Source organism: Arachis hypogaea, chromosome 11, assembly GCF_003086295.3.
Source record: "Arachis hypogaea cultivar Tifrunner chromosome 11, arahy.Tifrunner.gnm2.J5K5, whole genome shotgun sequence".
Classification (NCBI taxonomy): Eukaryota; Viridiplantae; Streptophyta; class Magnoliopsida; order Fabales; family Fabaceae; genus Arachis; species Arachis hypogaea.
Window position 1 is genome coordinate 126,887,259 of NC_092046.1, and position 13,229 is coordinate 126,900,487.

General features: G+C 32.0%; 2 protein-coding genes across 2 annotated transcripts; both read left to right on the forward strand.

Moving 5' to 3' along the window:
* The first annotated feature begins 1,736 nt into the window (after positions 1–1,736).
* Positions 1,737–7,356, forward strand: LOC112724045 (2-dehydro-3-deoxyphosphooctonate aldolase-like). Its single transcript, XM_025775346.1, has 12 exons — positions 1,737–1,777; positions 2,332–2,434; positions 2,615–2,680; positions 2,836–2,895; positions 2,999–3,073; positions 3,187–3,271; positions 3,598–3,671; positions 4,327–4,371; positions 4,799–4,897; positions 5,034–5,081; positions 5,201–5,248; positions 7,297–7,356. The coding sequence occupies exons 1-12, from the start codon at positions 1,746–1,748 to the stop codon at positions 7,354–7,356; spliced, it is 795 nt and encodes a 264-aa protein (XP_025631131.1). The 5' UTR covers positions 1,737–1,745.
* A 1,435-nt stretch (positions 7,357–8,791) lies between these two features.
* Positions 8,792–9,862, forward strand: LOC112721772 (uncharacterized). Its single transcript, XM_025772801.1, has 3 exons — positions 8,792–9,058; positions 9,142–9,573; positions 9,695–9,862. The coding sequence occupies exons 1-3, from the start codon at positions 8,792–8,794 to the stop codon at positions 9,860–9,862; spliced, it is 867 nt and encodes a 288-aa protein (XP_025628586.1).
* The last annotated feature ends 3,367 nt before the right edge of the window (positions 9,863–13,229 follow it).

Below are 13,229 nucleotides of genomic sequence, written 5' to 3' on the forward strand. Positions count from 1 at the left end.
GGTGTTGTGATGACAAGTCATCTTAGCCTAGTTTCACTAGTCTTTTTCTTTTTGTTTTCAATTGATTTTATGCACTTCTTGAGCTATAAGCAAGCCAATTGGGTAGAATTTCATGTTTCCTTTGATTCAATCAACCATGGATGAATTAATGCAATTTCAAGAGATTTTATGCTATAATTGTCATATATTATGAAAGAATAACAAACTCATGATTTTGAGCATAGCTTTGATGTGTTTGGTTGATTGATGATAGGTGAAAAGATCTTTGAAGAAGGTTGAAGAAAGAAGAAAGGGCAAGGAGCAAGAGAGAACAAAAAGTTTGAGCAAAAGCTTGCCTCAAACTTTAGCTCAAACTTTTGGAAGAGTTGAATTCACCCTGGATGGAGCAAAAGCTTGCGCCAATGTTTGCCTCAAGCTTTTTGGCAAACGTTGGCGCCACACACCAACACCCTGGAGGAGAAAAGCTTGCGCCAACGTTTGCCTCAAGCTTTTTGGCAAACGTTGGCGCCACAAGGCATTCAAGAAAGCTCAACGTTTGGCTAAAAGTTTGACCTCAAACTTTAGCCCAAACGTTGGTAGCAGCAAAAGGGGGCAGCTGATATGAAAAGCAAGAGCCAAAGTTTGCCTCAAACTTTGACTCAAGCTTTTATGATTCATGACCCGGTTCACAATGGGTTTCTCTCCAACTCCAAGAGCAATCAACAGAGGCTTTTATCAACCCAATTCCATCAAGAGCAAAGGCCCAATTCAAGGCTTGAAGACCATTTGAAGAAAGTGTATAAATAGCTTAGGATTTAAGTTTTCGGGGAGCTTTTCTTTTAGAATTCTTAGAACACTTAGAGAGAGAGCTCACCTTTACATTTTAGTTGTTGTTTTTAGAATTCAAGAGAATTAGGAAGGAGAATTGATCTCTCTTCTTCCTTGTTCTTGCTCAGCACTCTTTACTTTTCTTGCTTTGGATCTTGGGTGGAGAATTGAAGAACTTCTGTTTCAATCTCACCTTGAGATCTTGTTTAATTTTCTGCATAATTGAATTTCCATTTCTGTTAATTGCTTCTTCTTCTACTATTTCTGCAATTTACTTTTCTTCATTTTCTTTGCAATTGTTCTTGCTGGATCTAGGAAGGCAGTGAGATCTAGACTTGGCTATCTAGTCTCTTGAGTCCTGAGATCTACAGCTTTCAATTTCAATTTCCTTGTTTCGTTGCTACACCAAGCTTATTTTCATTTTCATTCAAGATCCGGTTTAATTGAGTCCATCTGTTACATTTCTGTTTGTTGAATTTTACTTTCTCTTGTTTAATTTCTGCAAATCTAATTCCCAATTCCCTTTACGATTCAAGTTATTTAAATTTCTTGCATCTTAAGATTCTGCAATTTACATTTCTTGCAATCTAAGTTTCTGCAATTTAATTTCTTGTTCTTTAAGATTCGGCACTTTTACTTTCTGCCCTCTTTAATTTCTTGTCAATTGTCCCTCTCACTTTTAAATTTCATGCAATTTAGTTTCTGTAAATTACAAACCACTCAACCAATACTTGATTCGCTTGACTAAATCAACCACTAAACTAAAATTGCTCAATCCTTCAATCCCTGTGGGATCGACCTCACTCCCGTGAGTTTTATTACTTGATGCGTCCCGGTACACTTGCCGGTGAGTTTTGGGTGTTGGAATTTCGTTTTCCAAAAATATCCATCAAGTTTTATTAGCGGGTCCTAATGTGATTAAATCAGAGGAACATATTATGAAGATGGCTAAGTACATAAAGACTATTACATCTAGATATGATATTGTTCTCCATTAAGGAACTTTTTGTTCCTTTGGTTTCATGGGAAAAAATATCGAAGCTAATTTGATTGAAATCCAATAGGGAATAATTGTAGTGCCTAAGTTGAATTATACAAAAATTGTTAGTAGTTCGATAAGTATAATCATGACAATCATCCCCCATGGGTTTGCAGCAAAATTCTTTGTAGTATTTTGTGTGAAATTAAATTCCTTTTTCTTACCTAATACACATTATCTAACTTTGTGTCATTCAAAATATTTTGCTATAATAACAACCACTTGAAATACGGAACTCTTTTACTTATTGTTTCCCAGAATTGCATCTAGTATAAGAGTTTTTACTCATTATAGGCATTGTGGGCTGAGATATTGAACCTATATAATTCTAAGAGTAATGTTGGTTAGTAAAACCAACATAACACTTGCTATGGATGAGAGAGAATTCACATGACAAGGAATCAAAAATTAAACTTGTAAAATATAATGTCGGGAGATGGTTTGTATCTTTGTTGAAAGTTAACATCATCTAGAGTATGTGCGACTTTCAGAGTTGGCATCCCATTAGTTTTCAAATCAAGCTTTGTTAAGGCTAATAGAACATCATCAAAATCTTTTTGTGGCCTAGAGATGGTTGAGGTGTTGAAGGTTATGATTCTATTACTTTTTATTATGATATATTGCTTTTGTCGTTTGCATTTTGAGAATTACAGTAGGAACACTTGTTTGAAAAATGGTGTAATTGTCGAATTCCATATAATGGCAAAGCTATTTTGTTATAGTTGAACTATTTTTTCTTTATTTAATTTTGTTATGTTATAATTTCAGATACTTGAGAAGGTTAAAGTAGCATATGACCTCCCCATAGTGGCAGATGTGCATGAGTCTATCCAAGTAAGATGTTTTAATTTTAACTAAATTTAGCCTTCAAAAATTATACAAGTATTACAATAATGTAATTATTTGGCACACCATCCAAGCTTGTCATAATGTTGTCTTCGATTTTGGATCCTAATCTACCTTTAACAGATTTATCTTTTCTTTGACAGTGTGAAGTAGTCGGCAGAATTGCAGACATCATTCAAATAACAGCATTCTTATGCCATCAAGTAAATATTCTTTACATCAAGTTTTAGTGTCAATTGGATGGATATAAAATTAAGTAGATGTGATCACGTCAATTCTTTTTTTGTGTTTTTCCTCTGATGACAGACAGATCTTCTCGTTGTTGTAGCCAAAATTGAAAAAATTGTCCACATCAAGAAGGGCCAGTTTTGTGCTCCTTCCGTGGGTATATTATCCTGCTATGTTGCAAGTTTTAATAATCAACAATTACTTAAGCTCGGTAAATATTCTCTGTCTTTTAGTATTCTCATGTTTTATAATGTTCATATGAATAGGTCATGACAAATTTAGCAGAGAAGGTTCAGTTGGCTGGAAATCCTAATGTTATGGTTTGTGAGAGAGGAACTATGTTTGGATACAGTGAGTTATAACATCTTTTATGAGGTCTTCTGTATGCTTTTGAATGATGTTACTCTTTGAAACCGTTCAGTATCATGAATTGCTTTCTGTTTCCACATGTTCTAGTTTCTTTTTAATCTTGTGTTCTTTTCCCCTGTATGATTTAATTTGAATCTATATTTTTTCTTTTTAAGTGATCTGTAGCACATTCCCTCCTATAATCAAAATTTTTAACATGCATTTAAGGTTTAACTTTGCTCAAAGAATGTCAGCACTACAGTTGATTGTCCACTATCATTCTATTTTCAAAACCCAGAATTGATTAAATTCGTTGCCTTTTTATATAGATGATTTGATTTTTGATCCACGTAACCTGGAGTGGATGAGAGAAGCTAATTTGCCCTATTGTAAGTCAATATTTGTTTTATTATATATTTCTCTTTAAGATGAACTATTTGAATCTTTCTATGCTTTCTTATTCAATGGAAGGTTATAATATGTTAGGGAGAAAGGTATCTCCCTTCCTGAACCATTTATTTGATGATATAATTACGATTCATTAAATAGGATGAATCTATGTGAACACAATCAGCCAGATTAGTACATGTTAATATGGTCAAAGTTGCTTTAATGACCAACTCTAAGCTGCATTACTTCCCTTTCTATATCTTAAAAGAAAGATTATTCCATAATTTCCCAAATTGTTTTCATTGACATAATTACATTACCTAACATGCACAGATGGCGCTCTCCAATCTTTTGTAATTTTTTTTTCAGTTTTTCTGTTGATATTTTGTCAATGATACTGGAGTGTTTTGTTCACATCATCCCCAAGGAATAATATTGTTGTATGTTCAATATGCGAATAAACTAAGAAGAAAATTAGATGGAAGGCATTTGCCAATTTATGAGAATAGATTGACTTCATTATTCCTTTTGCCGTAACTCTAGAGAACTACTCATTACTGGGCCTTTTGCCATTATTCTAATATTTGTGTCATGGTAAAGTTTCTTGCACTGCTTCTTTATGCCATTTTCATTGGAAAACTCAATTATTTACTCAATGTTTATCCCAGGTAGCTGATATAACACACTTACTACAACAGCTTGCTGGAAAGAAGGCAGGTTTATACTTGGACTTTTCAGTAGTTTGTATTTTGCAACACAACAGTTGTCTCATATAATTCTCTTTTTCTCTGTAACTTTTTACTCCTTTTTCCCAGTATTTAACTATTCCATGTTATGTAAATGCATTCTCTTTTTCTCCGTGCATTCTTACTCCGTGCGAAAGTGCTCCTTGTTTAATTTCAATAAGTGTATTATAGAGCAGAGTGCTCTCTTCAGATTCATGATGTCAAAAGTTCATTGGCTTCTATGCATTGTTGATTCATAAGGATCATTGTGTATTGGAGTACACCTGCCTCATGTTATCTTTCTTTTTTTTTCATTTGAACACTGGAGTCACACAAGATCTGTTTCTACTTTGAACCTAACTATCATACGAGATTTCTTTAGCTCCAACTTTTAACATTCTGCTTTCATGTCTAGTTGGATGGCGGAGGTGTTGTAAGTGGAGGTCTTCGAGAATTAATACCTTGCATTGTAAGAACTGCAGTTGCTATAGGGGTGGATGGGATTTTCATGGAGGTATATATATTAGTTTTATTTTTTTAGGGGGATCTTATTGGAATTATTATTAAAAGAAAGAAGTTTAGGGTAAACTTTAAGGCTTATATTTAGTTTGTTCATCAAACAGCTTTTAAATGCTTTCTTGGTTCTTAAGGTACATGATGATCCATTGAGTGCACCTATTGATGGTCCAACACAGTGGGTGAGTTGTTACTTATCAAAATCGTTCAAATTTATAGGACATCATTTTGCCAACATTTACTTTTTCTTTGATGCTTCTGAATATTAATGAACTATATGCATTATCTCCTTATTTGATATCCTTTACGCCACTTGGAGGAGTTGCTTGAAGATCTTGTAACTATTGCTGTAAGTTGTTTCTTGAAAGGCAAATTTTTTGGTGTAGAATGTGAGACAATTTCACACCTGTAGAAATGCGTTGGAAGTAGTTGGTGTGTGACAAGTGTCTAAGAAGGGGACAATTTCTGGCAGTGCACAGTGGAATCATCTAGAGTTTTTCAGGTGATGGGTTAAGATAATAGTTTGTTAACGTTAGAAATTTCTGAGTAATTAATGTAGGGTATCAATGGGCTTATCATAGGTGGGCTTTTTTTTGCGCAAGGTTAGATGAATCTGATTTTTTGGACGGAGTTAAATGATTTTTACAAAAGTATAATTAGTTTGTTATTTTTTAGACGTTGAGATATAAGAGGATTTGTGATCATATGTATATTCAAAGGCTTGAGGAACACACTAAGTGGGTCAAAGAATATCTGACCTATGTTTTTAGTAGTTTTTTAGTTGAAAAAAAGATATGTATAAAGTTTTTGTAATGTAATTTATGAGTAGTTTATTAGTTTTATTTTGTATAAACATACTTTGAGGGTTTAATTTAAATAATTAGTGGTGAAAACGAATTTAATGAATGAATTTGTAGTTGATCATGTATCTCTGAATGTGAGTAATTTGGATTTCCAAAAATAAGATTTAGGATTCAGTTTTAGGGATTAGGATTTCGGATTGTGAGTTAAGGTTTGAGTTTAAGTGATTCACAAAGATCATGAATAGTAAACTGTAAAATATGACACCTGAAAACGAAACTAATAACCGTAGACCATATATTATCATTTGTGAATCAAAAAGATATAATCATAAACTCTAAGTCCGTAAGCATAAACAATAATTTTGTTAAAGATAAACTGTGAACTCTCTTTCTGCAAACCATGAACCCAATGACCTAAATAATAAACACTAAATTGTAAACTATCAATCGATATACCTAAATCCGTAAACCGTAACACATATATCATAATCTGTAAACCTTAATTCATATATCGTAAAACATAAATCTTATGCATAAAATCCTAATTTCTAAATTTGTTAACTCTTTTTGGTATTAGTTTAGTATTTAGAATTCGGGATTAAGGATCTAAAATTATGTTGTATCATTTGTTGTGCCTGTTGTTCTCTTATGAAAAGTAATTATGTTGTTTATATTTTGATTTGTGTGGCTATTGTAATTGAGTAGTATAATGAGTAATTAACGTAGGTAATTAAACGTGTGTATTGTTTTATTTTGTATAGTGAATGTTATATATATTTTTATTTTCCTTTAATATTTTATATATATGGACCAGTCATATTATGTAGCAAAATTATTTAGGTGTGTGCACTTCCACGTTCCAACTGCGAACCTCAAATCATTCCACCTATGACAAAAAGGCCAATAAAACGAGACCCAACTAGAACTCATACTAATTATCTATCCGCAGTTTGCTTAACACAAGATAATAATGTTTCCATGTCACATGAAGTTAGTAGCAATTTCTGACTCGAGAGGAGACCATTGCTGTAACTTGTGACATCTGCTCTCTCGGTCGCACATTGCCAGCTCCACTCCATTTCTACACATGTAGAAGCCATAACACTTTCTACACGGGAGACTTTGCCCTCTTGAAATTCATGATTGTACTTTTGTCCCCTAATAAAAAAGGTGGTACTTGCAGCAGAAAGTATTGGCATCTAAGTCATAAAATTTTTTTACGAATATATGATTTTGTATGTGTCATGCAAATACAAAAAATCAATAGATTGAGGGAAGAACTTAAAATTTGAATTCCCTTTTCATTTCCTACTTTTTATTGCGTACTTTCTCTAACAAAAGAATTGGACAAGTAAAATTACAAAATATTTTCAAAGTGATTATTATTTTTGCTTTTTGTATTGGGTATCCCTTATCCCCCAATTTTTATTATCCTTCTACTCATCTTAATGAAATTATTTTTTTATTAAAAAAGAAAATTGAAGTGATTATACATTTATTTACCTTTTAGCAGGTGAAAGATTTTTTTGTGTATTTTGTTTTGTATTTGAGTTCTAAACTTTTATATGTGATTAACTCTTCTGACATATTGTAGAGGATAAGCAAAGAGAAGAAAAAAAAATTCAATATTGATCCCACACCATTTTGTGAATAACAAGAATGGTATGAAATTTTTCATATTTTTACTCATTTTATTTTTTGATAATATAAATGATTAAGAATCCTTTCTTAATCCTTTCTCTCTTACTAATAAGAACTACTAAGAAGCAAGCAATAAAAAGTGACACATATTTCTGGAAACATCAAAAGGATGCAGAAGTAAAGTTTTTACATATTGTCTAAAATATCCTACAAAAGAAATGAGCAAATTATTTATTTCATTGGTAGACTAATCCATGATGTTACAAATTCAGATTCTTCAAATCAAATTGTGAGAAAACTTCAAGCACAAATCCAAACAAGTTTAAAATTACCAAAGTCTTCTAGCAAAGTAACAAATTATTCTAACATAAATACTCTAAACAACCACATTACTTACTATATGTTTCATCTATTTTAGAGTGAAAATGCTTACATATTTTATTGTTTATACTAACATAAATTCTGATTTTGCAGGTGATGATTTTTTATTATTAAGAATATAATTCCTTGAGGATTGGCCTTTATAAGATCAGACAGTTTTAATGTTGAATGTATGATTATCTTTGCACCCCATCACAAGTTCAAGCCCCTTATAAATGAGAGGTTCTCCTGAAAGAGAGATTATTTGAAGTAGTGACACATCCAATTATCATTTGTTGCAGATTCTATGTAGCCTTTCAAATCTTTACAGTTTCTAGAAACAATGTGGATCTAGAAAGTTAAGTATTTTAATGTGTGATATTTTTTTTTATACTAGGTTTCAAATTTTGTAGTTAATTATATAAATGATTACTTTTAGCAATGCAAAACACAACTAGTTTTTCTTGAATCTTAATGGTGGGATTTTGCTTTCTATAATGGAATTACGCATAAAAGGAATATAACATTTGTGAACCTAAAACCTCTGAGGCTTTTACAATTGAAGGTTCATAACTTTTTGACTAGCAATGAGCCAATTATTGAGGCTTGGAATTTTAGTTGGTCATGACCATGGAGGGCATTTGATTGTTTCGAGGCAGGGATAGGTTTTCATATGATGAATATATGTGCAGGGACAGATAGCAGATAGAGCGATGATGTTGCTAATTTTTGTTTCTCATAGTGCTCTAAATTGTGTTTGGAGTTTGTGTTTTTATGTGTTTACTTGTTCTATATTGTTTGTTGCAAGATTGATGGATTGTTTTTCAAAATAAATAAAAAATAATATTATTTCCTAAAACAAATTATTCTAATTTTAAATACCACGATACATATTGGCAGTTAAGAGGTATAGTATCAGGAGGGCTGTGGAGTATAAAATATTGGAGAATGACCAGTTGAAGCATGATGTACAGTTTATCTGATTCGGACCCGATTGCTCTTGGAACATATGCATAGCGTATCGCCGAGAGCAAGAAAAATGGGAGGTTAGGAGATACGGTGGTCATCATACTTGTATGAAAACATCGATGGGCTTAGACCATCGTAGGTTGTATCCGAAGGTGATTGCTCAGTACATATTCAACATGGTCAAAACAGATCCAACAATCAGCATAAGGGTTTTGCAGAGAGGTGTGGAGAATCACTTCGGTTATAAGGCATCGTACAGAAAGGTTTGGCTTGCAAAGCAGAGAGTCATTACTAGAATATATGGCGATTGGGAGGAGTCATACAACGAGCTTCCTCGTTGGTTATTCGCTATGCAGATGTACTTACCCGGTAAGATTCAATACATTGTGCTTAGTATGTATAAAGTATCCACCTACACATACTAACTGTTGATGGGTATTTAGGTACTTTGGTGCAACTTGTGACATAGCCTTGGCCTGGTGCAATCGCCACTGTCATGTTTCTTCAGGTATTTTGGACGTTTCCACCATGTGTTGAGGCTTTCAAACATTGCAAGCCACTTATTTCTATCGATGGCACCCACTTATATGGTATATACGGAGGCACGTTACTTATGGCTATTGCTCAAGATGGCAATGCAAATATATTGCCTATTGCATTTGCCATTGTTGAGGAAGAGACGAAGGAGGCTTGGTCGTTTTTTCTTTTGTATTTGCAGCAACATGTGACACCAAAACCCGACGTTTTAGTGATTTTAGATAGGCTCAAATCAGTTGATGCTGCATTGAATGCCGATGAAAGTTTATGGAAACCACTGCATGCGTTTCAGGTGTTTTGTGCAAGACACATTGCTGCCAACTTCATGAGTCACTTCAAAAACAAGGACTTGAAGAAGATTCTGGTTAACGTAGCATATTCGAAGTCGCAGCGGAAGTTTGCTCATTATTTTGGTCGTCTGAGGGGGCGAGAATGTTGCAATTACAAACTGGCTTAAAGAAATGCCTCGTTCACATTGGGTGCAGTATGCGGACGAGGGTCGTCAGTTTGGTCACATGACAACAAACATCTCGGAGTGCATTAACGCTGTCATGAAGGGTTCTCATAATTTGCCCATCATTACTCTTGTTAAGTCAAGTTATTTCTATTTGGGTGAACTTTTTGCTAGGAAGGGTTCAGAGGCCCTTGCTTAGCTTCAAGTTGACACTGAATTCTCACAGACGTTGATGAAGGCCATAGAGTTCAACTCAAAGCATGTAAACACTATGAATGTTTATCAGTTTGATCGGTAAAGGACTATGTTCGTGGTTGAAGAGTTAGCAGCAGTGCTCGGGTCTAGGCAACAGAATTACCAAGTGCTACTTGATGAGGGTAAGTGTGATTGTGGGTATTTCTAGGCTCTTGATGTTCCTTGCCGTTACATTCTTGCAGCCTATTCTCATGCACGACTTGATTGAAAGTGGTATGTACATCCTATGTATTGCATGAGTCGGTCTTTAATGTTTACTGATCAGAGTTTCGACCGATTGGTCACGAGGAAGACTGACCATCCTATGACAGGGCCTGTATTTGGCCCAACCGTAGGATGATGAGAGTAAAGAGAGGTCACCCCGTCAGTTCCAGGATTCATAACAACATGGATGATGTTGAGCATAGCGGGGAGAAGATATGCAGATTGTGTCGTCAAGTGGGTCACACGCGTAGGACTTGTACCACTCTTGATGGGGTGGGGCATCATCTAGTCGACGTTAGTTATAAGTGTCATTTTAGGGTGGATAACTCTTGTATTGTAACCATCATTGAGTTAATTTCGGTAAAAATAAAATCCTTTCGAAAAAGCAGTTATATATTCACGCATTGATTGAAAAGTTGGTTAAATAGTGGCGCATGAGGTGAATTAGGTTAAAGAGACTTGTATGGACTTGTATGAAATAATGACTTGTATGTGAAAAATATTTGTTCGTTTATCTACTTAAATAAATATTAAAAATTTAAATTTTATTTTATATTTAATAATTTATTAGTGAGTGATTAAATTAGAGAATATCATAAAAAAATAAATGAATTAAATGTTGACTTAATGATAGAGAAAAATACATAAAGAAAAAATAATGTAATACAAAGAAAAAAAATTTAATGGGCAAATTATGTAATTAAATAAATTGGATTTTTTTTTCAAAGATATATAATTGTATTATTTTGTAAAAAAGAAATATATTGTTTATTATAGGGATAAAGACAAAAAAAATGAATCTTTCACTTTGATAAATACCAAAAATTAGCAAAAAAAAAAAAACAATAAAATTAAAAATTCACAGGAAACAATGCTTTATAACTTAAGTTATTTTTTATTGGAACTTCTTTGTAGCCAATTTTTCACCTTTAAAATTATCTAAATAAATTGGATTTTAAAATTATCTAAATATAATAATTAATAATCTGTTATGTTTCACTCATATAACTAATTTATATAAATTGATATAGAATATAGAATTTTAAAAATTTAAATATAAATTACTTTAAGGTAAACTAAAATACAATATGTCACCAAAAAAAAAACTAAAATACAATATAAAGCGTGACACCTTAGAACACTTATATTTAAATTTTAAAAACTCTAAATCAGCATCAATCTCTCTCACTTTGAGGTCGGATTCCATGCCGATCTTTCTTTTTGTCCCTCAGGTGAGTTTCTTTAATTTTTTAATTATTTTATATTAATTTTGTGAGGGTATTTTTCCTACAAAATATAGAACTATATCTGAAGACACCAAAAAAATATAACCATATCTGGTTTTTAGGGGTGAGCACGGGTCGGATTGATTCGAGTTTAGGGTGAAATTAGAACCGAATTAATTGAATTGTAATTGGTTCGGTTTGATTTGAATTTACGTTTTTTTGTGTATGTATCCGAACCAAATCAAACCGATTAAAAACGGATTAGTTCGGTTTGGAGAATTGGGTATCCGATGAAATAGAAATTCATAAAAAAAAATTATTTTACAAATTCTGTAAGTACAATAAAAATGTAAAATCAATAGAAATAATCTAAACATGTTAAAATCCAAACATATTAAACACTAAACACATTAAAATTCAAACATATTAAACACCAAACACATTAAAAACTAAACATATTAAAATCCAAACAAATTAAACACTAAACACATTAAAATCCAAACATATTAAACACCAAACACATTAAAAGTTAAATACAAAAATGCAATAGAGAGAAACTCAAAATCATTAAAAGGCACATATATTTTAAATTTTTATTTTTTTATTTAATTAATACATGATCGGGTCTACGAATTGGTTTGAATTCTGCATTCAAAACCGTTACTCGAACCAATTACTAAAGAGAGTCATTGATTTGGTTCGGATCGGACCTGATTATTCGTTGATTCCAAAACCAATTTAATTAGTTCAATTCGAATTTAGACGGATAATTAAGTACCCTCTAACCGTGCTCACTCCTAATAATTTTGTATGTATCACAAAAGAAAACGTAGTTCTAATTGAAAAAAACAAAGATAAAATCGATTTTGTTTCTACTCACAACAAATATATTTCTACATAAAACACTGGTTTGTCCATACTTTTAAGATTTATTCATAGTTTTCAAATTTAAAATTCAAATGCAATTATTCAGTGTTATTGTTTGTCATATTTAAATTAATTATTTTATATTTTTTATTTACGTGAGATAGAATTGACCTATTAAATTAATAATTTATCAGTTGAATCAATAAATAGGAGTGCTCATGGATCGGATTCGATCCGCATATCCGCGGTATTTATTTGAATCCGATAAAAAATTGCGGATATGGATCTGATCAAAGATCGGATTGCGAATTTTATGTAGGTATTTGCATATCCGCAGATCTCCAAAAATAAATAAATAAATAATTAAATATTCTTCTTATGTTTTATTTCAACTATTAATTATCATATATATTATATTATTTTAATTTTATTATTTAAAAATATATGTTTAATATTATTTTAAGAATAAACATATTTAAAAGAGTAGAAAAAAAGAATTTTATTAGTATTTTTTAATAAAAATAAGTTTTTAAAAATATTTTTGTGTTTTGCAGATATATCCGATATTCGATCCGATTAGATCGGATCGGATCCAAGCTTAAAAATGACGGATATTAGAACCGATTTGATCCAATAATTTTAGTGCGGATCGGATTGAGATTTTGACCATATTCGATCCGCATTCACTCCTATCAATAAATTACTAATTTGATTAATTCGATCATCAGTTTAATTCTAATAATTATACTATAGTACTTTATATAAATTATTAGTCAGAGAACCAAAATATAATTAATTTTAATAATTGTATTTAGATAATTTTAAAATTACTTTATTTAATTATATAATTTGTCCTAATTTAATGTTTATAAGAAATTAAAAAGCATATTTAAGGCTTAAAGAAGTTGGAGGAAAGAAAAATATCGGACGACAAAGAGAATAGTAACTGATAAAAATATCCGCACCCGTAGGTACCTGATCCACTTCTATCCGATTGAAACGGGTTTAAACCCG

What these genes read in the sequence shown, in the direction of transcription:
- LOC112724045 (XM_025775346.1), top strand. Translation starts at nt 1,746, where the DNA reads ATGAAGATGGCTAAGTACATAAAGACTATTAC. An exon ending in AGATGGTTGAGGTGTTGAAG is followed by an intron (nt 2,435 to 2,614) that starts GTTATGATTCTA and finishes TTATAATTTCAG; the next exon opens with ATACTTGAGAAGGTTAAAGT. An exon ending in AACAGCTTGCTGGAAAGAAG is followed by an intron (nt 4,372 to 4,798) that starts GCAGGTTTATAC and finishes TTTCATGTCTAG; the next exon opens with TTGGATGGCGGAGGTGTTGT.
- LOC112721772 (XM_025772801.1), top strand. Translation starts at nt 8,792, where the DNA reads ATGGGCTTAGACCATCGTAGGTTGTATCCGAAGGTGATTGCTCAGTAC. An exon ending in CCGGTAAGATTCAATACATT is followed by an intron (nt 9,059 to 9,141) that starts GTGCTTAGTATG and finishes CTTGTGACATAG; the next exon opens with CCTTGGCCTGGTGCAATCGC. An exon ending in AGGACTTGAAGAAGATTCTG is followed by an intron (nt 9,574 to 9,694) that starts GTTAACGTAGCA and finishes CATTGGGTGCAG; the next exon opens with TATGCGGACGAGGGTCGTCA.